General features: G+C 45.1%; 1 protein-coding gene across 1 annotated transcript in view; it reads right to left on the reverse strand.

The window, feature by feature from the left end:
• Positions 1-2,881: 2,881 nt before the first annotated feature.
• The window catches only part of WDPCP (WD repeat containing planar cell polarity effector), a 110,093-nt gene continuing 89,206 nt past the window's right edge, over positions 2,882-23,768 (reverse strand). Inside the window, exons 14-17 of the mRNA XM_009282602.2 lie at positions 19,739-19,874; positions 10,815-10,915; positions 9,225-9,253; positions 2,882-2,980 (exon numbers count right to left, since the gene is read on the reverse strand). Of these exons, the coding sequence (XP_009280877.1) occupies positions 2,930-2,980; positions 9,225-9,253; positions 10,815-10,915; positions 19,739-19,874 (317 nt within the window). The 3' untranslated portion in view covers positions 2,882-2,929. The remainder of the gene's footprint in view (positions 2,981-9,224; positions 9,254-10,814; positions 10,916-19,738; positions 19,875-23,768) is intronic.

Raw genomic sequence — 23,768 nt, forward strand, 5'->3', positions numbered from 1 at the left:
GTGCCCGGCTCGGGGAGCAGGCGCTGGCGGGGTAGTGGGGCTTTTTTGGGCAGCCTGGTTGTGAAACAGCCGCCTTGGTGACTCAGTGTCTCACGTCTCAAGCAAGAAGGCTGTTGGGTGCATGACTACTATTAGTATTATTTATTTTTAAATAGCATTTGCTGCTGGATCATGGTGCCGCACTGAGCGCACCAGCAGCCCAGGGGCTGGTGCCATGGTGCCGAGACGTCGGGTAACCCGGCACAAACCCGGTGAAGCTCCTGCCTCTCGCCTGAGTGCCGGCAGCTGTCTCCGCACGTGAGTGCCTGCTCCAAAGGCATGTGGTGCTTTCCTGCCTGTAAGTCAAGGGCCAGGACTTGGGGGGGTGGAAAGAGGGGCAGAGGGGGAGAATACTACCCAGCTTGGGCTGTCATTATTTTTTATGCTTGGTGCTTCATGGACCTGAAATAATTTATGATCTATTTGCTGTTATCAGAGTATTTGCTCTGAGTAGAGTCCCTGCTTGGAAAGCTTTGCTTTTAAACCCTCCACATGTGGTAGGGAGTTGTGACAGGCAATGATTTGAACGCCCTTAGCGGTACCCGGCCATGCAGAGGCAGGCAGAGGCTAGGCAGGGTTGCTGCTGGTTGGGGTGGCCGACTGCCGGTTCAGGTGTAGGATGTGCTTTGGGGACGCTAAGTGTTATGGCCAGCATGAATTAAATGATTAAAAAAATTTATAAATTATGTTATAAGTTGCAGGAGATGGACCCACTAACACGACTTACTACAGTTATTTTGTAGACAGCTTTTCTGGCAGGGAGCAAAGAAAACAGATGATTACAGCTGAATAAGGAGCCGTCGCACCCGATCATTTGTGGTTTTCCCTGTGCCGACCTCCATGTTAGCCAGTCACTGCTAATTCATGCACTTTGAGTAGCAATTAATGCACATAAAATCCCACATTGGTTCCAAATCTGTTTTGAACTTGTCAATAAAAAAATCTGCTGGTGTAACTCCCAGCTGAGGAACCTGCTATACTGGAGAGCTCTTCTTTCATGTCGTATGGTCGAGCACAAAAAGCTGTGGGGAAGGAGGAGGGTGAAAATGGTCAGTGGGCTGAAGCCTAGAGCAAAACATAGGCCTATTTCCAGTTAAATCCCTATTCAACACTTTTTTTTTCCCCAGGACAGACAGGACTTTTCCAAGAAAGCCATGAGAGGATTTTTTTTTTTTTTTAAAATGAGAAACTGTGATTTTAGGAAACGGCATTCTGGATCTTATGTACATTTCTAGTATCACTTCCTGTATATTTTTAAGCTGAAATCCTCTTAGCATGCAAAGTAAATAGATTATGATATACTGAAGGATTAAGAATCACTGTCTGGTGTCAGATTAATCCCTCATATAGACCATCACTTGTACTGACAGAAATATGGCTGCAATTCAGCAAAATAGCTGTATGGCGAAGCAACGCATCACAGCATCTTATGCAGAACAAGCATGCGATCGCCGTGGTCTGTCGTTGTGCCGTGTGTATTTCAGAAATTAAATTTAAATCTATAGGACATTAAAGGCGTGCTCCCCTCCAAGTGCTGCGCAAAGCACAGCCATTACAGGCACGGCTCTGCGCGGGGAGGCGATGCAGCAGCCTGCTCGGTTTCAAAGCTCTCTTTATTAATTTTTCCCTCTTGAGTGTACAAAACCCTATGCATTGCAGCCCATTCGCTCCCTTCAACCTGCAAAGCAAAAAGTCTCCTTTGAATATACTCATGGAAAGGTGACGATTTGGATAAAGTGCCGAAATGGGTTGGGAGTTTTTCTGGTGCGATCAAAATTACCTCTTGTGCAGCAGAAATTCAGCAGGATTTTGGCTCATAGGGGAAAATGGCTGACCGACAGTGAGCACAAACATTTTATCTGGGTAAATGCAGAATTTTTGTTAATAAAATACTTCTAATGTTTTGTGCTTTTTTTTTTTACACCGTGCTTTTATTTTCAGTCCATTCATTGTACAAATTTGTTCATCGTACAAAACCGACTTCAAGAAGCTCGCTGGCTTCGGGTTGCAACTACCCAATGCTCCCAAAAAAGATCAAGCTTAACCCACACATGTGCCTACAGTAGAGTATAAAAATCTGCGTCCCTGCACACTGCACCTGATCAAATGGTGGGAAGAAAGACCCGTGACGATGCTCGGCCCTCTCTTCACCGTCACAACAAAACTAGAGGGCTGAAACAGGTTACGTTACCTTCTCAGTGCATTTTCTCTTCATGGTTAGAGGCGGCAGATTAAAATCTGGACTCCAATGGAATGATGTTTAAGAGGCTCCGCGTCTTTTTTTTCAAGGCAAAATAATGGTTATTCAACTAAGATGATATATCTAGATAGGAAAATTGAGAGCATTCTTCGAAAAATGCTGCCGACTGTGAAAGGCTGCTCTTTCACAGAGGTATCCTGAGTGAAGATTTTATCTGCTGGTATCTCAATAGGACAGTTTTCAGAGCCTTAAGTGGAAATTCAAATCTGCTTCCAAGTGAAGATTGTTAAAATATATAATGCACAGAGAATTACAGACTTTCCCCTGAGAAGTTTATGCATTCGTCCAATACCTTCCCCCCCCCAAATTTTTCAGCATTGCATTTGTACGGTAAATGGGGGTCTGCAGTTACTCACTTTTTTAATGCCTTTGAATGACACAGTGAAAATGTCATCAAATTGCCCTCCATAAGCAAACATAGGCCAGTTTTTGCACAGACACATTCGTGCTAACCCAGAAATAATTTGGAGGTCTAAGAGCAGCACTTTTTATAAGCCTGGTGCTTCATCTTCTGCTGGTGGCTGGATCCAGGGACAGCTGGAATTTCGCTGAAGGACTTTCCGTGTACTTCACCACCTTGGTGAGGTTTCCCCTTCTTTGCTTTGGCAGTGAAGGGGGTCCCACGCTCGGTCACACCAGCCCGAAGTGCACGACTTTGAGAGACCCGCTGTGTCCAGTCTCCTGCGGGGGGAAAGACAGGCAGGATCAGGGAAGCTGCAGGGACTCGCAATGAGGAATGGAAACCTTGCATGGTTATTGGAAACACCATCCCAACCCAGGGAGAACAGGCAGTTGCAGACTCTGTCCCAGTTTGGCCTGGGAATGGAGGATGCAGCCCTAAAGCGGTGGAGACTGCCTTGTCGTGCAAGGTAAGGCACCTCTCCCCTTTTTTTAAGCCCCTTTGCAACCCCACTCCCCTGCTGCTCTTGGGGAGACCAGGGGCTGCAGCTCCAGTGACAGCTCACAGTGTCCCCTGCGGTGGACATGGGGTTGGGATGTGAGGGGCTGGGAGCCGAGGCTCCACCTGCCTTTGAGCCCCCTTCCCTGGCGCCTGGAAACTTATTGGCAAAAGTGAAACACTAGATTTTTTGTTACCTTTTAATTAAAACACACTGCGAACACCGCAAGGCTGGGTTAATGCCAGCGGGTAGTGAGCCAGGTTTTCAAAGTTATGCGGGGATGGCATTTTGCATTACTCATACAATGCAAATATGCGATTTAAGCACAAATCCCCTTTCTGTGCTTGGTGCCTGTGCAGGGTGGAAACCCCAGCCCTCTGGTTTTGCAAAGGACATGATGATGGGGAGAATATGTGCCACAAATAGAGGGTATTTCATAACATGGGCTAGCGTGCATGCGAAATGTATGATATACTTTGCCTTGGAAAGTGCTGTAGTCTAGTGAGTCATTGCTTTCTTTTGAATTACAGATGAGTAGCCAGCCCTTCACGATGCAAAGGAAAAACTAGGTGTGGAGCTGAAAACAAAGGGAAACGTGTGTTTGTCCTGTCTTGGAGGGCAAGACATGCTGGCATGGGAGGGGGGGTGGGCTCGGCCCCGGGAGGTGGCTGTCAGGGCTGTGTCAGGCTGCAGGAGCACTAGCAAGGGCGGACGGGACTCGTGAGTGACTCCCTGCTCCTTGACTTCTGGAAAGAGGAAAAAAAAATACCTCTAACTCTTGCAGCTTTATAAGGAACCTTTACCAGAGCAGCAGCTCCATCTCATGGCATGTGCATTTCGCCACAGAGATAAAGATCACCCTCCGAAACAGCATTCCCATGTACAACCTCCCTAGCTCAGCATGGAGGGAGCAGTAAAAGTGTGATGGCTCAAAATGAGCGCTGTATGAACATTGAGTTCTGTTTCCTGCCCATCGCTTGGCCTTTCCCTTGCAGGGAGATGTGGGAGGTGGCCCTGCCACAATACAACCCCCTGTTAATTCTCGGAGGCGGTTTGAAGATGACGAGAAAGCATCCTCGACATCCCATCCGAACTAGCACTTGCATCCCAGATCCCACTGGGTTATTGCAGTGTTGAAAGTCAAAGCACAGCTTTGCCGCCGAGACTGCTGCTTAGGCAGGTGTCTTCAAGGAGGTTATGAGTTGCCTTACTCAGAGGCAGCCCTCATTGGGGGACTGCATGTATGTGCCTTGTTTTTTGGGTGGCTGCAAGCTTTCTGTGGGCTCTCCTTGCTCTCCGAACGGCACTTGTTGGAGGCTCCAAAAATACAAAAGATTTTTTTTCGCAGCAGAGCCACAGCAGTAAAGCCTTGACGAGCATCAGCGACTGAAGGTAAGGGGTGGCTCTTTTTTCCCTAGAGTTGTGTCAGTGCCTGATGCAGAGGGGTTTCCGCTGGTGCTTGCTCTGGGTACCGAGGGAATAGGTGGGAAGGTGAATGCAGGCTGGAGAAAAAAAAAAACCACATCATGTTTGACCATATAGAGTTCAAGGTTGTTTGGGTAGGTCCCTGTTGTTCAAGGCTCAGGGTCCCGAGTGCATCACACAGGTACCTGACCTGGGTTTTGTGATTTGTGCCTTTGTCTGGGGAGAGGTTAACAAGAACCCAGCTCTGCAGATCTAACTAGTTGCTTTTTTTTAAAATACTTTTTAAAAAACCTATTTGCAAACCTCTCTGGTCACACTAAAGCAGACTTGGCGGTGTCGCGTGGGAAGTCTGTGACGTGGCATCAAACTTGTAGAGGTGTTTAATGTTAATACAAGACTGAAGAGCAATAATGACTGGAACCCTCTTAGGACATCTGCATCTTTTCTGATGTAGCACCCCAGCAATAAAAGAAGCTGTAATAATTTGATGAGAGTTGATTTTCATAGTGCAGAAGAGGGCTGTCCAGGAACAGGGGAAGCCAGCATTGCAGTGCTGCTGCCTATGGTAATGAGCAGCTAGTCATCCAGAGCAGGAAAACATGAATATCCTGACAGGAGAGCATCCAGTTGTGCCCTGGAGAGTTCAGATCGTGGGGCTTTTGCATGGTAATGATGTGGTCCCGCTCTGGCAGGCGAAGGGAGGAGCGGTACGGGAAAGCACACCCTGTAATTGAAAAGCCACTAAGCCATTCGGACCTGCAGGGATAGCAGGATGGAGGCAGTGGTTTGCTTGGTCTCCTCAGGTCTGAGGCAGAATGGAGGATCCCTTTAGTCTTCTGGAGCGGGAAATACAGAAAAACCTCTTCCCCGTGCTGCCGTATTGCTCCCGGGAGGTTATGCTTTTTCTCCTGGGGATTATTGTCAAGGGCATGATGAAGGTGGGAAAGGAGGAGAGCGGGAGAGGGAAGAAGAAATGAAGAAGCCATGGGGGATTACTGTAAACACCTGTTTTTTCAGGCAGAGACCGCCCAATTCCAGGCTGCAGGAATGGCTATGTGGAAGGACATGCCTGTTGTTAGGATCTATAGGTACTGCTCCCTTACACCGGCAATGCCTCATTTCCCTTGGATAGCATCATACAAAACCTTTCTGGCTGATAGGTATTTAGCTGAGTGATAATATATTAAAACAACCATTTGGTAGCCATGAGGCACCATTGGCTTCAGCATCTCAAGCTACCGTAAATGGGATCGGTCTCCAGTCCAGAAGTGACAGAGCAATTGAGATTCACGTTTTCCAAAGGGTCTAATTTGTACCGAGGTTGGTGACCAGGGTGTTTGGAGGCTTAGTTTTGCTTATCTAAGGTTGGGTGCTGCTAAACAGAGACTCTTTGAACCAATCTATGTAGGGTTTGTTTCCTAGTTTCCTCAAGATTATCAAATCCCAGAATAATGCCGGTCACCTTGCTCAAAGCAGCAAGAGTAGGCTGGGTCTCGAGCAGCATGGTCCTCAAGGCTACCCCCATCCCATCTCCAGCCTTTCCTGGAAGACAGGACTGAACATGAACACCAAATCCTGACCCCACCAAATATTGCAGATGGGATGCTCACTTCTCATTTGCTTCTTCCCTGTTGCTTGAAGAGCTGTACCCAACCAAGCCATGCACAGGGCAAGAAAAACTGCAGCTTATCCTTGCTCTTCCGGCCACCACCTATGCTATCCCCACCTTCGTCCCCAGTGATGGGATCCTCTGGCCAGCGCTGGTCCCAAACCAGCTTGGCAAAGGCATGTGGTCTGCATTTGTCCTACCTGTGAGCTGAGACCACCGTGGCAGCCCTCTCCCATCATCACCCATGCACCAAGGGGCTTCAGCGGGGACACATGTGCCCTGTGCTAGCGCAAAGCCACCAGCACTGCTAGGGGGATGCGGGTGGCCCCCGCGGTAGCACAGTCTTGCCTCTGAGCCGCCTCTTGCATGCTGTAGGGCTAAGGCTTTCCTCTAGAAAACAAATCTTGTTCAACTGCCTGAGCACTGTTTGGCTGTGTGACAGCCAGCTGCTCTGGCAGGTGACTGGGAACATTTTGTTGTACGATCTTTACAGTTTCAGGGAGAAGCTTCCTCATAGCTGAGAGCGGCAGCAAGCAAGGAAGACGCGCATTATGATGCACCTACAAAAGATAGGGTCTGTGTCGGATATGTCCCCACTGAGGCCTCCATGGCCATTTGCACTGGGGATAGGTCACTTCTGGCTTCAGCCTTTCGCCAACAAACTGGCGAAGGGCGGCAAAGAAAATCCTCCGGCTCACAGCTGCAGAGCTCTTCCTGCAGAATTGACTGTGCAAGAAGGGCTGGGTTTTGGGTGTGCTCCCCTTGCGTGGCATCGAGCCCAGTATTGTGATGGCTCCCTCTGAAGCAACGTGCGGGAAGTGGTGGTGGAGGGATGCCAGCCCAGGGAGAGCAGGAGGGTGAAAGTGGGACCTTGGGGATGGGCTGTCCATCAAATGCTGGCACTGATGCAGCAGGCTGGCAGTGGTGTCCGGGTGTAGAGCTGCTGCTGATGGTGGGTTTGGGTTGGATTTAGGGTGGATTGAACTAAAACCAGAGGTCAGTCCAGCTAGAAAGGAGCTGCTCTGATTTGCTGGGTGCTGGTTCCTGCGTTGGTACCCAACTGCTGCAAGACTTCTGAATTTCCACATGCCATTAAAAGTCAGAACAGAATGGTGTTTGAAACATATTCCCAGAAGTACAAAGTTAGTGTTGCATGGATGGCTTTTCTACTCCAAAAAACTTGGCGTGCACAACAGGTTCCCTCTTACCCAGCAAGTCGTTTCCCTCTGCAGCCCAAGCACTTGTCAGAGCTGCTGGCTCCAACAGCCCCACATCTTCCTTCCCTTGGTCCTGTGAGAAGCAGAGCAGCTCAGCAAGGATGGAGGTGCCCCATTTTCCTGTGCACAAGCAGCTCTGCGACGTGTGATGAAATCAGGGCACCTCCATGGGGGTCGCAGAGGTCACACTTTGACCCACCAGCTTTTAGCAATGGTGACTGCTCAGTTGCAGTAACTTTTTGGAACCAAAGGATCCTTTAAATGCTCTCTTGTATAAGTCCTTAGTGATGTGACAGCAAAATTTTGTTCTTTGTATCACCCCCGTTACACAGAGTTTGTGCTTGTGGATTTTATTGTGATAGTCCAGAGCTTTCAAATGAACTTAGCTTATTAATTCAGCCGCTTACGTGGGGGCAAAGAGCATCTTGTACACAGCTCAGGGAAGGGGCAGTTAACTCCTGGATAACCCAGCTGCAAACCCAGGAATCCCACCAGTGTCTCCAGACTGTTACTGCTGCTATATTTTACTTTACTCTGTATCCTGAGGCCACCAAAGCCATCAAAAGGCTGCTGGGGATAGCCTTTGTGTACGGGGATTTCCCACCAGCACGACCCCTGCGCGGTGAACTCTGTCACCTGCTCCCCAGCCTTTCCCCATCCTCCACCCAGTGAAAACGTGCAGGGGCTGCGGGAGGCTGCAGAGGTGGGGCCGGCGCGTGTTGTTCTCCAGCACTTTGGGACTGGTAGAACAGCTCTTAGAGCACAATTTTACTTGGCATGGGCTGGTTTTGTAATGAAAGAAATAAATAAGTGCCATCCTGCTCTGCTGGGAGGTTGAAGCGTTTCCTTTCTTTTTTTTTTTTAAATGATCTGTTTGTACCGAGGCCAAACATTGAATACTTCGGCCTCAAAAATAAAAGTTTCAACAGAACTGTAATTGGGAGGAGGCTAAAGTACAGGCACTCTTGTGCCTTCATCCATGCTGCCGTGAGACAGCTTTTATTTTATTTTATTTTAGTTATTTTATTTTATCTTTTTCCTTTAAAGTAGAACTGAAGGAGTGTGTTGGTACTGCATGCTGCTGATTCATCAGCTCTGGAGACAGAATCGCCCTATGTATGTGCTCTATACGCACCCCCACCAACACCCAACCACCTGGGGCACCAAACCAGGCTGGGCGGGAATGTCCCCACGGGAGACAGGGAGAGCTGAAGGATTTGGGGAACGGGGTAGGGTTTCCCTGCCCACGTGGAGGTCTTCTCCTCCTCTCCTGCCCCGGTGAGCTTCTCGGGGCTGGGAATGGGCGAGCGCCCAAGCCAGCGCAGGAGAGGGAGGAGGGACTGGAGGCTGGCAGCCGGGGGAGGGCCGGTCCACCTTTTTTGGCAGCACCTTGCAGTTAAATCAGCTTAAAGCGATCATGAAACCATAGGGTAGTATTTCACTCCTCTTCACTGTGGTCTCGCTCTTGAAAGCGCCAATACGAGTGCCAGCTAGTTCGTGTAAGTTGAACGTGGATGGAGGACAATAAGTTCTTTCTTAGGTCCCATCCAACAGGCATTGGATAATAATAATTTTCGACTTTTACATGCTGCACTCAATTCAAAGTCGCAGATGAAGCCCCGCTCTAGCAGTGCAGTATAGGAGCATTTCTACCAATTTCAGCGAGAGCCCTGCAGGCAGACAGCTTGCAGGGACAGGCTCGAGGAGTTTTAGGAAGCTGCAAAATAGAGTAAATAATAATAACCAGAAATAAAAAAAAATCAGAAATGCGTTACCTGCTCTGTAGGAACTGCTTTCAAATTTCCTTTAAAAAAAAAAAAGAAAAAAAAAATCACCGTGTTATTTACATTCCATTGAACTCACTGAAAAACCCAACCAAACAAGGGTACGGTATTAGGTAACTCACTTTTTTGATAGGACACAGCTATTTCATATCCTGCTATTCAATGGATGAATTAAAATATTTAATATATTGCTTATACAAGTCTATACATGTAGGATATGTATATACTCTCAAATGCTACACCAAGTTAAAGCAACCGTGATTTTTGCCGATAGGGCAGTGTGGAGATGTGAGGCCAGTGATAAATCAGGGTTCCCACATTGTTCTGACTCAGTGGGGAGCTGTTGCAGGAGTGGGATGCATGCGTTGCGACGGAACCGTGGCTGCAGCACACCTCTCTACCTGTATGGGGGTAGCTGTAGGGTGGTGGAGCTCAGTGTGGGCTGCCTGCCCGAGTGCTCGTCTTGTGTCTCAGGAGGGTTTTGCAGCCTGTGTGCTGTCAGGTTGCTGCTGGAGGTGCTTGAGGATGAGGCTTCGTGTTACAGCTTGAGCTGAATTAACAGCTGCCAACATCAAAAAGAAGTCCTGCTGCAGGCAATGTGCTTCTGCCCCTCACTTGGTGCTGTCTGTGGTGTCCTCTGATCCCCAGGCAATGCAGTTCGGCTCAGGGGATGGACAAAAGCCCACGGGAAAGAAAACAGATTTTTTTTTTTTTGCTGGGGTTAATATGCTGGCAGCACCCTGTGTGATCCTGTAAACGTGGGCGGAAGAAGGCGGCGAGGGGGAAGCAGGACCTTCCTGTTTCGATGGTGACAAGCTGCTAGTTGAGCTTCACTGTAATGTGGAAGCGCACCCGTAGCTGGCTTGTTTGAAACTATCTATTTCAGTTGTGGCTATAGGAACCGCAGTTACGCCTCGACTTTCCGTGTCACTGTGCCTGGAGACTGGCTCAGTTCCTACATACCTGTCAGTGTAGTGATGGGACACCCGGACAAGGCAGAAGATAAAAATCCCCGTCTCACCCCTTGTGCAAATACTCTTACATATCCGTGCCTGGCTGACTTTACAGGACGACTCTTTAACCGTGACTTTCTCGTGCTGGACTACTCCTTTATTATACTGTTGCACTACTTTGAATCTGCTATGATGGAGATACTGAGTACTGCCGAAGCAAGACGTCTGCGTCCATTTACTCCAGAACTCCCCTGCAGGAGTAGTGTAAAATGCTGCTTCACAAGCCACGTAAAGGGTGAAGCTCTGCTGCTAGAGGACCTGGCCATTGCACACCGAATAACAGAGCAACAATGAATCTAATAATAAACACTTTGTCTGTCTTTGTTAAATCATGAATAGCACTGCGAGATAGGGAGATTCATACTATCAGATGATTTATTCTACGTCGTGAGAGCTGGTAGCTGAGTACCCATGCCTCTCCCTGCTAGGTATACACAAACCAAGCTCATGCTGCAATGCCTCTGCCTTATTTTTTCTTCCTAGATCCAAGTTCTTTTTCAAGATAGCAATCGCCATTATTTCTAGCTTCACCCCCTTGTGCATATTTGAAAGCGACTCGTTTGCTTACCTTCCTGGCTGCTGGAAAAGGGTTTCCCTGTTGGGGAGGTGGTGCAGCCATCTGCTCCAGGCTTATGCTCGGTGTCCTCTGCCTGTCTGCGGCTGGTGGGTCTTTGAAAACAAAACAGAAGTGATAGGAGGGGAGGGAGCAAGGATGAAGAGTTGGGGAGATGCTGCATAGCAGAGCAAAACTGTTTTGTTTGTTTTCTATCTTTTCAAGTACACAGCAGCCTGTGTAATTCCCTGGCTACAAACTGTAGCTCTTTTTTATCAGATGCCAGTATGTTTATTGACTGAGCATCACTAGATCACTCATCTGGCCGTGCAGTCACTCCGGCACCATTCTGTCATTCAAGGATGTGGCGTAAAGCTAGTGTTTTTTGGAGCAGTTAAGGTTTTGTTAAGCAGGACAGGCTGGGGATGTGCAACACACGCAGCAAGCACCTGGCACTGCAGCAGCCCTGCACGGAGGCGGTTGGGCGGATGCCGGGAGAGGAGGATGTCAGACCCAAAGGGCAGATTTTTGCGGTTAAACCCTGTCCCCGCACCACCCCTATCACTGAAATCCAAGTCATGAAGGAGCTGCAGGGAGGAAAATGTCAGCTATGTGTTACGGAAAATGCGGATGGAGTTTTTTTTTCTTTTTTTTGGTTTTGCTAGTCTCGGTTTCTTCACTCATCATTAATCTCTGTTTACGTAGGTGTGTGAAAAGGCAATCCATTCCCAAGGCAGTGGAACTGGAAATTTAGAGGTTATCTTGTGCTATCTCGGCTTGCTGACTTGCCGCTCATCCTGCCATCCGCAAAGTGCCAAGTGCCCGGCAAAGTCCAAGAGGGTGCTGCCTTTGGCAAGAATGAGTCGAAGAGAGAAAATAAAATAAATCTCTCAAGCCAGGCCAACTGGGATCCCCTTTGGGGGAATTCTCCTCATTTGGGTGGATTTTCCCCCTCCGTGGACGTAGTCATGTTTGACTCAAGTAGTGTTATACTTGAGGGTGGCTTTCAGCTATGACAGCAGTGTAGTTGTGAGAATGAAAAGTGAATGCTTTTGTGCGGCACCCAATTTATTAACTGCCACAGTGTGAAATCTCGCTTGGCTTTGATAATACAAATAATACATTCCAGGCATAAAAAGCCCTTTATTACTGACAAGAACGTAAATAATTAAAGAAAAAGCTCAGATTTTCCCTGCGCCTTTGTCTTCACACTACCAGTTGGGAGATAGCTACGCAAGCAGCTGGGCATCTGTAAAGTAACTAAAGGCAACTCTCCTCATCAGCTTTCCCGAGACATTTTTAAGCTGCAGTAATGCAACTCTCCCATCACGCTAAGCTTTATTGGTTTAGCAAAAGAAACTAAGAAACTTCATTGGAGACCAGATTATGCTGGTTGCAGAAATGGAGGGATTCTTCTGCTCTTCAACCCCATTATCTCCTCCGTAGTGTCTTGATCAGCTTTCTTACACACAGCCTCGGATTCTGCCGAGATCTGCAAATTGCTTTTTTGGCTGCCAAATTGCCATAACCCTTCTATTTTTATGTTTTAAAAGAGCTTAAATCCCTCCATCCTCTTTGGACATGTCTTTAAAATTGACCAGTACTGGGAGGATTTCATGTATATCCTAAGGCTTAGAAGAAGATGTTACTTCTACTGAGCTTCTAGTTTTACAGTCAACAGACATGAAAAGCCCAGCGGGGATAAAAGGAACTTAACCAGTTCTGTCTAATGCATATAAATCTACCTAAGAGCTCAAGGCACTGGAAGTACTCAATGCGCTACATTTATCTGAGTCTAAGATACAGAAATGGGTCTTCAGCCCACATGCCACATGTCCCATTTTGATGCCAAGTTAATATGAATTAAGAGACTGAGATGAATAAACAAGGTCAGTCTGGGCTGGGCCAAGTTGAATCAATGTAAAATAATTGTCAGTATTTTCTGTCAGCAAGACTGGTTTATCTTGGCTCGGGATTCTCGGCGCTATAGATTATAAAATGTTTTCAGTGGAACAGTTGGCAGACATTTTATTGATTTTTCTTTGTTTTGTGAATGCTGGAAAAATTTCCATTAAGTATACACGCTGCTCATGTGATGAAGCCAAATTGCTTTTTCAAACTTTTCTTTCTTCAAGTGAGCTAACGCGATAATACGTTAGCAATCTAATTTAATCAAGAGGACCTTTGTCTGGAATCAAGAGGCCATAGAGCGCACCTTGATGCATCTTGAGTACTTATGGGCTAATAAGAGTTAATTTTGTATTTTCAAGGTGCTGTACACAAGTTGACTAATTAATTTGCCCAACACCCCTTTGAAGCTGGTAACGTATTATCTCAGTTTTACAGATGTAGAAATTGAGAGTGCACAGAGCCATGTATATTTGCCCGCTGTCGCGTTCTCAATGCACGTGAAGCTCCTGTTGCCTTCACTGGGGCTGAGCAACAGCAAAGAATGAGAACGGAGGCTGCAGCAACCGCGCAGGATTAGCACTGCTGAGCTGCTGGATCCCACCTCCGTGATGAATTTCCTACACCACATCGCCACATCCCTGCAGCACGCCCTGTAATAGAGTTACTTTGGAACTGAAAATTGCTAGGACAGATAGAGCAGCTTGTAGGATTACGCATGGACCTGTGGCAGACTGTATTTCTCAGCCTATATTCCTGTTATTTTAAGACCAGGTTTGCTTCCTGGTTAAAGAGAACTTTTGAAAAAGATAATTGACGGTGGATGAACAAACAGAAGTGCCGTAACAGTGATGAATGCTTATTTTGTTTAATTGCATGAAACAATGGAGTAAGAGTAAGAAATCTGTTTAATTTTTTTTTTTTACATGACACGCAAAAGGGATGCAGTGGGATAACTCTAATTCTCTCTCTCTTTACCCTGCTTTAATAGCCAACATATACAGATATGAGAGACTGTCATGCAGTTTTCTTTTAACGCTTTCTGAGGTTTGATCAGTGATGCTACAGATTCAAAATACACGAACATGCTTCTGAGCTTAAATAAAAACCTTGTAGAGCAGTAGAAATATGTGTATTTTGAAGTATATAAGCAACAGGAAAGTTTTATGGTAAAAATCACTGTGATGATATATACTTTTGCCTTCTATCCTAATCACTTGTATTAAAATAAGAGATATCCTAATTAAAATAGGAGTAGTTCTGGTTTGGGGGATGGGGCAAGGAGGATGGATAATAAGCTAAAAAAAAACCCAACCCAGCTTCACACACATCCTGACACTACCAACAAATGCAAGATATTCAAATCCACTTGCATTATGGTAAGGAAACAGAATGACACACTGATGGGGAGGAAACCCACATCGCAGTTACCAATGCCAATGGCAGAGGAGTGAGAGCAGCCATAGCTCTGTGCTGACTCTTATGTGCCGGACTCTGGCACGGTCGCAGGCACTTACCAGTTGATTCATCCAGAAATAAGCTGTTCCACAGGGAGTCAATCAGTTCCCTTAATGCATTGACGAGAGGATCGGTACATTACCTTGGTCCTCTGAACAACAGCGTCCATACCTTCTGAAAATATTTTCCTTTTTTACAGGCAGCAAAAGGGTTATGCTGATTAAAACGTTTCCATAAATAGGTAACAAGAATGAGAGAGAGGACAAGAATTGCTAGGCTATAACATATCTGACACTTGGAGAGAGAGAATGGCAATAGTCAATGGCAAACATAAGCCAGAGATGAGAGCTTTGTCTTGTAAAATTGTTCACTGGAACTGTCCCATTCATGGTAGAGTGAATGACACCATGCAGCAAATAAAATGCCTCTATATCTGGAGTGTTGTCCTGAAATCTTTATAGCTCATAAATTACTCTGTGTGTGTGTGTGCACAGTTCAGAAAGTTGACTGCAGTTCTCCACTGACAGCAACACTTTATAAAATGTCACAGAGTTAAGCCAATTTTCTCTCTCTGTAAAACATACTTTAGTCTCAAACTAAGTTCTCTGCTTTCTGACTGTTAAGGCAAGAAGAGAAACCAGATTTTGCCTAGAATAAGTTCTCAGCGAAATAAACCCTTGAGACTATTTTATGAATTATCATTTTCGTTCCAGCATTTTCTATCCCTTTTCTGTCCCTGTCTCCATCCCAGGCTATGGCTTTCCTTGTTAGGCAGAGCAGCAAAGGAGATAATGATGTGAAGAGTTAATTGAAGTGATTTGTTAATCATGCAGCCTGAAAACTGGGCTTCTGTTACACATATGCAGATGTTAGGCTCCCTGAAGGGCATCAGTAACAAGGTTTATTAAGTAAGTTAAACAGAAACGTCTTCTGCTAGTCTTCACAGGGCCCTTGCCAAGGGCTTCTGGCTAGGTGTAAATCATGAGCTACATCTCAGCTGTCCCAAAACAAAGGTTCTGTCAAAGCTGAAATACAGGAAAGAAAGAAGCCCAGGTATGTGCTGGAGTTGAGCTTCCAGAAACTTGGGTGAGATATAGATTTGGGACAGTATCTGGGTCTGACAGGGGTAGTAGTGTTAGAAATGCAGTATGTAGGTCAATTGATTTCATGGGTTTGGTGTGACTAGCTGGTACAAAGATGTAAAGCCAAGGCAGACAACATTAAGACTCTGGGAAAGAAGAAAGAGCAGCCGTCGAGTACTCTTGCTGAACACCTGCAAAGTCCCGTTGGGGTGCCTTACAGAGATTAGGGGAACCACTGCTACCCCAAAGATAGCAGAGCCTGGGAGTACTGTCACGTACACTTGCATTCACGCAGGCCAAGTGCACGAGTGGTGCTACTGGCATTGTGTGACTTGCAATTTACTTGTACAGATAAGGTTGTGGGGTTTTTATTGCAAGACTAATGACACTGAACACTGAGGCTCGACTTGCAATGAACAGATTGATTTTAGGTTGGAAGGGAGGTCTGGAGGTCATCTGGCCCAGTCCTCTTCTCAAAGCAGATTCAACTGTTAAGTTAGATCCAACTTCAAGGTTGCTTCAGCTCAGTTCTGTCACCCAGCGGGCATTTGTGATGGATAACAGCAGAAATGAACCATTTGCACTGGCAAATGTCCGGAAGGTCAGAAAGAGAGCAGCAGTATGTTCCCTCATGTTAAACTTTGAGTTTAACAGCTCAAGAGTCCAGATCTGAGCTGACTCTTGTCACATCACCAGAAAGGATGGTATTTGCTGTAGGAAGTCACGGTACGCCAACATGCAGGGGAATGAAGCAAACAAAAGCTATAGACTAACCTTGCTCACCAGACTACAAATCAAGTCCTCAGAGACAATATCTCTTGGATTTAAATGATGCTGAGGAGGTAAATCAACAAGTTGCCTACAGTAATACATATAAAGCGCGGCTGAAGTGACTTGGCCAAGACAGGATTGTGCATGGGGTTAGGGAACAGAGAAGAATAGTAGTAAATCTATTACAAAAATGGAATTTTCTTCTTTTGTTTTTCTTGAGGTGAAAGACTTCAGAAGTAAATAGGAAATGATTCAGGATGTACATTTATCTCACTGGTGAGCAGAATACATAAACACCGAAGACTATCGTTAAACAGCATGAGAAATGGAGAAAGTCAATAATGAAACAAAAAATGACCAAGCTAACGAACAATGAAGGGCCGTTACAGGAGGGAGAATGTGTCCTGATTATTGATTTTGAAACTGCAGGTAGTGGTTGGAGGCTGGGGAGAAGTGGACAGTGGAAATGTCAGATATGAATTTGTGATGTGGGAAATCGGTTAGAATAATAATGTTGCTATGCACTTGATGCTCAACTGCAAGCTCAACAGCTGTGATTTTATAAACTTCACTGCGTTTTAGTAAGGTGGTGGTGTCGCCATTTTTCGAGTGAATTCACTGAGGCAGCAGAAAGCAAATACGATTTAATTTTGGGTTCACGTGTTGGATCAATTTAAAGAAATTTCCTCAAGTGCTGTGTAACCATCTACCCATTATAAACTATGTCCTCTGCCAATGTATCAGATTAGGCAGCCAGATCTCTAGTATGGAACAGAACAGAACAGAATAGACTATTTCAGTTGGAAGGAACCTACAATGATCATCTAGTCGAGCTGCCTGACCAATTCAGGGCTGACCAAAAGTTAAAGCATGTTGTTAAGGGCATTGTCCAAATGCCTCTTAAACACTGACAGGCTTGGGGCATCAACCACCTCTCTAGGAAGCCTGTTCCAGTGTTTGACCACCCTCTCAGTAAAGAAATGCTTCCTGATGTTCAGCCTAAACCTCCCCTGGCGCAGCTTTAAACCATTCCCACACATCCTATCACTGGATACCAGGGAGAAGAGATCAGCACCTCCCTCTCCCCTTCCCCTCCTCAGGAAGCTGTAGAGAGCAAAATGAGGTTGCCTCAGCCTCCTTTTCTCCCAACTAGACAAACCCAGAGTCCTTAGCCGCACCTCATAGGACATGCCCTCCAGGCCTTTCACCAGCTTTGTTACCCTCCTCTGGACGCATTCAAGGACCTTCACATCCTTCTTAAATTGTGGGGCCCAGAACTGCACACAGCACTCAAGGTGAGGCTGCACCAACGCTGAATACAGTGGGGTAATTACCTCTTTTGACTGGCTGGTTATGCTGTGTTTGATGCACCCCAGGATGCGGTTTGCCCTCTTGGCTGCCAGGGCACGCTGCTGACTCATATTGAGCCTGCTGTCGACCAGCACTCCCAGATCCCTTTCTGCAGGGCTGTTCTCCAGCCACTCCTCTCCCAGTTTATACTTGTGCCCGGTGTGACTCCGTCCTAGGTGCAGAATCCAGCATTTCGACTTGTTAAATTTCATCCCATTAATCATAGCCCAATGCTCCGATCTTGGCCAGAAAGATGAAACATTGCCATGACTGCAAACTGAGAACGTCCCTATTTATGTAGGCTCCTAACACTCAAAACCTTTCTTTCTCTATACAAATTTCTTCAGATGAAGAAGTCTGATGCAGACTTGGCAGCAGATGTATTATAGAAAACAAACTCTGTGAAACTGGAGGCAAAACACAAGCCACAGTTACGTGCTTGCAACCGTCTGTGGATTTTTTTAAGCACAGAGAAGAGGTTGTTGGATTCACCTGTGCCTCAGCAGGTGACCTTCCCAGCCAGTTGGCATTGTCACAGGGCGTGCCTTTAAAACTCAAATTTATGTTGGCACGCTTCAAGTGGCTGCGACCAGCCAGGAGAGCTGTGAGTTTTCTTTCACAGCTCTGCAAGAGGCAACCAAAAACTCTGGGCTCTCCTGGGGGAGGTCAGCTGCAAGCACCGGGTGTCAGCAGGCGGAGGAGCTGGTCGCGTGGGTGGGGAGCTTGCTTTATAATCACCAACCTGGCAAGAGGCAAACAAAAGCCTCAGGAAATCCCAGCAGTTTATGCAGCTCCAGCGATTGCAAGGAGCTGCTCGTGAGGCTCAGCAACTTTTGGTGACCCACCTGGCCAGGCGCAGGTGAATGTGGTCAAGTTGGGGAGCCCGGGAGTAGGAGTAAAGTTGAACTTTGCAATCTTTCTCCCAAGACGCCTGATGAAGGCAGACACGGGACTGCCAGAGATGTGTGAGTCATAGCAACCTCCGAAAGGGAAAAGGTGAGCTGAAGGGAGGATAGCATGTTTATGCTTTGGGATCAGAGGCATGTTGGGATTAGTCTCTGCTCTAGTGCTCTGTTAAAGGAGCTCCTTTTATTGGAGCACTTGGAAAGTCCTCTGTAGTCAATACAGTCTCCAGCATGATCTTACTGTCTTTATTATTTGCCATATCAATACAGTGCTATCTCCATCCCAAAAGTTAAGACAGAACAATTGTGCACTATATTTTTAAAAGCAGGTCCCATCCCCAAATCTGTTAGATATCTCTGAAAGCTTTAGACAGTGTTCTGTATCCTAAAAGTTGTAGGCTATGTATAAAATAAAAATTTCACTAGTGGTGTGCAGCTGGTATGATGGATATTATATCTAATACTGCAAAAGCTTAATCTCTTCATGTGAGGAAAGACAGAAAACTAGGTAATATACAGATTTCCTGAAGGAGAAAGAAATGTTTCTTGCCCACATGAAGAGTGTTCAGCACAGTTACATACAAATGGTTAGGATGATTTGTCAATGTGGAAGTTCAATGTTGTACTCACATTAGGTTTACTAAAAATGTTCCTACATACAGTTGGCATAGAAAATAAAAATATGTGCATCTATATGCTCACTGAGAACAAATAATTGATTCTTTTCTATCAAGAATACATGAAGAAAAATAAGATAAATAAATACTTTTTAAATCTTTGCAGAAGAGCTGTTTCATTCTAATTTCCCATCCGTTGCAAGGTGGTGTGCTGGTTCACTAGCAACAAAAGCATTGAAAAAAAAAAAACCCAGTTGTCAGACCTGTTGTTTCTCTCATAATAGGTAACTTTCAGGTTTTAATCAACTTTGGAAGAAGGGCACTCTCGAAAGATCATCCCAGGGATTTTGATCACTGGCTAGCGATGAGCTTACAGAAATCTGTAAAGATCATGTCAGGTTTTTAAAAGTTCTGTTTACCACCTGTAACTATTAATTTGCTGCATTTCCATTGCTGTATTTCTCTTCTGCACATTCATCAAGGAAGGCTGCATTTGCCCAAATGGTTTAATTTGAAAATGGTTGTGCTAGTGCATGTTAAATGCTCGCAAACTGTCTATGTTTCTGGAGATAGCTTTGTGTCGATGCCATGTCCTTCTGGCTTCTAAGTTTTCCTTAGTTCCTGCTTAGTGTCTTAATGTTTTATTGTGTTTACAGTCATGATGCAGATGACAACTGAGGTTGCCAGGAAAGTTCAGAATATCAAACAGACATTTCAAAAGTATTTTAGTTAATTTTTCCCCCCTCCCTTCCATTTTCTGTTATGGAAATACAGGATTTTCCTTGGCCTTACGAAACGTCTTTGATAGACACACAAGTTGCCCGTGTGCCCTTTCCTGTGCCGCTCACCTGCGGGACCCGCTCTGCGCTGGTGGTCTGATGGCTGGACTGGGAGCAGGCAGGTCGTGGTCTCCTCCATGCTCTGAAGATCGGTCAATGAAAGCTTCGCGAGATGGGTCTTCTTCGTCTGACTGCCCCAGAAGTTCTGTTAAGATGAATCAATATATGATATCAGGCTTACTTAATTTAAAAGTACCAATCAAGTTGCCAACTGTTTGCCTTAGATGTCAATAAGGACAAGGGTGTCCTGTCTTGTAATGGATCAAATTAAATGGAAAACTATATACTTATACAGCTTCTACCCTTGACTTTTCCCCTTGAAAAGGAGGCCAAGGAGCTAATGACCACCAACAATAACACGTCCAAGAGTTTTTGGAAGGGAGGGAGCGAGTGTGTGTTGGCTTTAGTTACCAAGGAGGAAATGCCTTCTCTACATTGTCAACTACAGAAGGTCTACCTGGCTGCCAAAGGCTGCTGCATGTGAGTATTTCACTGTTGCCGTATGGATCAAAGTCTTCTCAATTGGACTGTTCCCCCACAAGGGTATGTGTTAACTCCTTCCTTTAAAAATAAAGACTTTTCTTAGCTTTGTTTCAAAATATTTTGGTTCACAATCAAGACCTGAAGTCTTCAAGTAGGTGAAGGAAGGGCCTCCAATTCCCAAGTTCCAGTCTGAGCCCTTTGGGGAAGGAAACTGTTTGAAAATACCTGAACCACTTAAAAATGTAGAGGAGGACTTGCGTATTCTAGGTGTGAGACTTAAAATAAATAAAAATAATCAAACCCCAGGCTAGCAGAGTCTGGATTAAGGAAAAAAATCCTGTTACAGATACAGACTTTAAAAGATTTTTCTCAAAATCGTAAGACCCTTTTGTGTTTTCTCTTTTTTAATCCTGTTTTTCTCCCCTTGTTCTCTGCCTTCCCAGATCCTGTATAAGCTAATCTGCACGACACCCATGGCCACACCACGGGCAGCACGAAGAATATAATACTCTTGTGAGCGTTGCCATACTGCTAGTTTACATTTTTGCTGGAGACCCAGAATGCTCACCGGCTTAGGAGGGCAAATCTACTTGTAAGCATTTCTGAATCTCCAAGTCCTAAAAAGCTAACGCCGGAAGATTGCTGCAGACTATTTCTACTTTTCATGCTACCTAAATATTATTAGCATCTGTGGTGCGAGAGAGGGTGAAGTGTGGCAACCAATTTGGTAACTGATATTCTTTGCCTGTGCTGCTGTTTCCCACACGTGGAGCAACGTGGGAAATCACTGAAAACAACCAACTTGGTCAGGGGCAACACACCTCCAAGCATACACACCACATTACAATAAATAAAAGAGCTGAACTGGCCCTGGTGCAATTTCTCCTCTATCTTGAATAAAAAATCCAAAGAGAAAAAAAGGAGGGGAGAAAAAGGTGTACAAGCAATGCTCTATGTCTAGGAAACTCAACTCAAGGGCAAGAAAAGTAGGTTTCTCTGGAGATCTCTTCTTGGAGCCTGTTGCAAAGTGAGTAGCCAAGAGAAGGAGGGGAGCAATACAGAGAATTTTAAAAAGCACAGGAGAAACTGCTTTTGATATGCATGAAGAACTCTGGGGAAGGGCTTAAACAAAATTCCTGTTTATGTGTGTGTAGGTAAAATCCACCACAGCTCTCGTGAGACAAACTTTTGACAGCCTCTGCTTGGGAACACAGCTCTCACTGCCACCCTTCCACCTGTGAACCGAGTCTTTTGTCCTGAAGAGCCTCCCTTTTCACTTGGCCTTAGCTTTTAAGGAGGGAAATGTTAAACGTTTTAGTTTTCTAACTGTCAAAGCTAAAATGTACAGTGTGAATCAAGCTGGTGTAATTCATCTTTTTTTAATCTTGTTTTCTTCTTCCACCTACTCAGTAATGTCTAAGGCCTACATAACTTACCCCCTTAAAGTTACCAATACACGATGTCCATGGCTTCTCCTTAGACATCACTCCTGAGGCTGACCTACCTCCAAGGAGCAGTGGCATTTCAGAATGTAAAACCCTGAGAGATGCTGAGAGAGGAGTGTGTATTGAGAAAGGAAACACAATAGGATTGGGTCAGCTTTGTCTCTTTCCATCATACTATTAATTTGCATTTTCTTGTACCTGCTGAGAACCAGATCTGAATAAATCACAACCCTCTTATGTCAATCACTTCAGTGTAACTCATGCACGTGCTCTGGGTGGGACCTAGCAGTTTTGTAACGTGGAGTGGCTACAATTTGGATGTGTCCAGTCCTCCTCGTGTGGCGTACTTCTAATATATGAATGCCACGAGCAATTATAACCATGGCCATTGACTTTGATATTTGTGCTGTGGATGCAGCACAGCTACACCTTATTAAATAATGCTACTGGATCCGTAGGAACCTCATGGAAAACAGAGCAGTCTGTCATATGCAAGCACACTTGTAGCCAAAATTGGGGGATGAGGGGGTTTCTTACCCACGGGAGTGCAAATAGATTTCTTTGCACTTTCATATCTAAATTAAATATCTGAAACTGACCTCAAGTTACGAGGATTGAACCTATTCTAGTCTGGGTATACAGCTGTAGTGTTGCAGTAGAATGTTAGATAGGATCAGATGCCAGGAGTGGTTCAAAGCCACAAACCCATCAGATATGAGCTCTAGAGTAAAGAAATAAACATTTTTGTTGTGGGACATTGGACTGTGTTCCCTGTGAGAAGTGCTACAGCAGGGAAAACAAATGCACAAGGAACACTGTTTAAACAACACAGCCCTTCCCAAACCAGAGGCAACTTATCCCACATTTAATTAAAAAGGGAAGGATTTTGGCAACAATGCCATAGAGCTGGGAGAGGGTGGTGGTCCTTACATCTAGATGAGGGCTCTGACTAGGGTTTGGTGCTTAATAAAGACTTGACTTTGTGCTAGTGTTGGAGGTATCACAAGTTGCACCTAAGATTTCGTATTCAGGTAATCTGGAATCTTCCTTTGGCTTATTGCACAATAAACTCTTGCTGCTTTTAATGCTAACCTAGCATTTGCTTACATGTTAGGATCTGGGGATTTGAATCTGAATTTGAATTTTAAAAACTTGAGAGTTGGTATCGTGGCTAACATTTCATCATTAAAGTAATTTATCAGATGCAATAATATGAATTACATTGTGCTAAAAATCTTTATCTACAAAATCCCATTTGTCACGATCAATATTAGGATAATGTTGTACACACACAACCACACAATGCACATTCTGCATTTCCAAAATTTGCTGATAGCTGCTATTGCTACACTTAGCGCCTGTCTGAAATAGCCAAATACATGTCTTTACAAGTTCACTAAAAGTTTTCCTATGCTTTAATGAGCAGGATGCTCTCTGAGCACCGTACGCAGGTGATGAGATCTCATGCCTTCCCTGCTCATATATGTGTCATTATTTAACTGTATCTATTCTCTTTTGGATCTGTGTCTGCAAATCACAAGCAGTTTCCATTCTCCAGTATTCTCCACTGGACTTTCAGGGATAAAAATGCATTTTAAAACATGCAATCCCATGGTAAAATGAAAATCTTCTTTTAATATTGTTTGCAAAATTGACAGCTCTACTTAACAGAAGCCATTAAATTATTTACAAAGTAGCAGCTGCTCTTGTAAAAATACAGCCTTTTTTGGGCATGAAAAATAAACTAGTTGATAAGCGAGAGATAAGCCATTTGACTTCTTCTTTGTGTGCCCGGCATGGTATGCAGAGCCAATTCTGTACAATCTGATGTTTACAGAGCAATCGTAATGTACGACCTCCTTAGGCAACAGGGACACAAGAAGCCTTTAAAATGCTGAAGCAAGCATTTAATCAGAACTCTTCATGCTGATCTTTGAAAAATTCAATAAGTTCAAAAAATGTAACTCCTTCTAAAGATAAAATATCATTTTTTTGCTTCAGGAGTTGCAAATATATCCCAATGAACTCCCGGTGAACCACACAGACTTCAGACATACTGCTCTTCTTTTTAAAAAAAGAAGCAAATAGTAGAGTTTTTCTCAAAGAAACAA

Source organism: Aptenodytes forsteri, unplaced genomic scaffold (genome assembly GCF_000699145.1).
Source record: "Aptenodytes forsteri isolate BGI_AS27 unplaced genomic scaffold, ASM69914v1 Scaffold582, whole genome shotgun sequence".
Lineage (NCBI taxonomy): Eukaryota > Metazoa > Chordata > Aves > Sphenisciformes > Spheniscidae > Aptenodytes > Aptenodytes forsteri.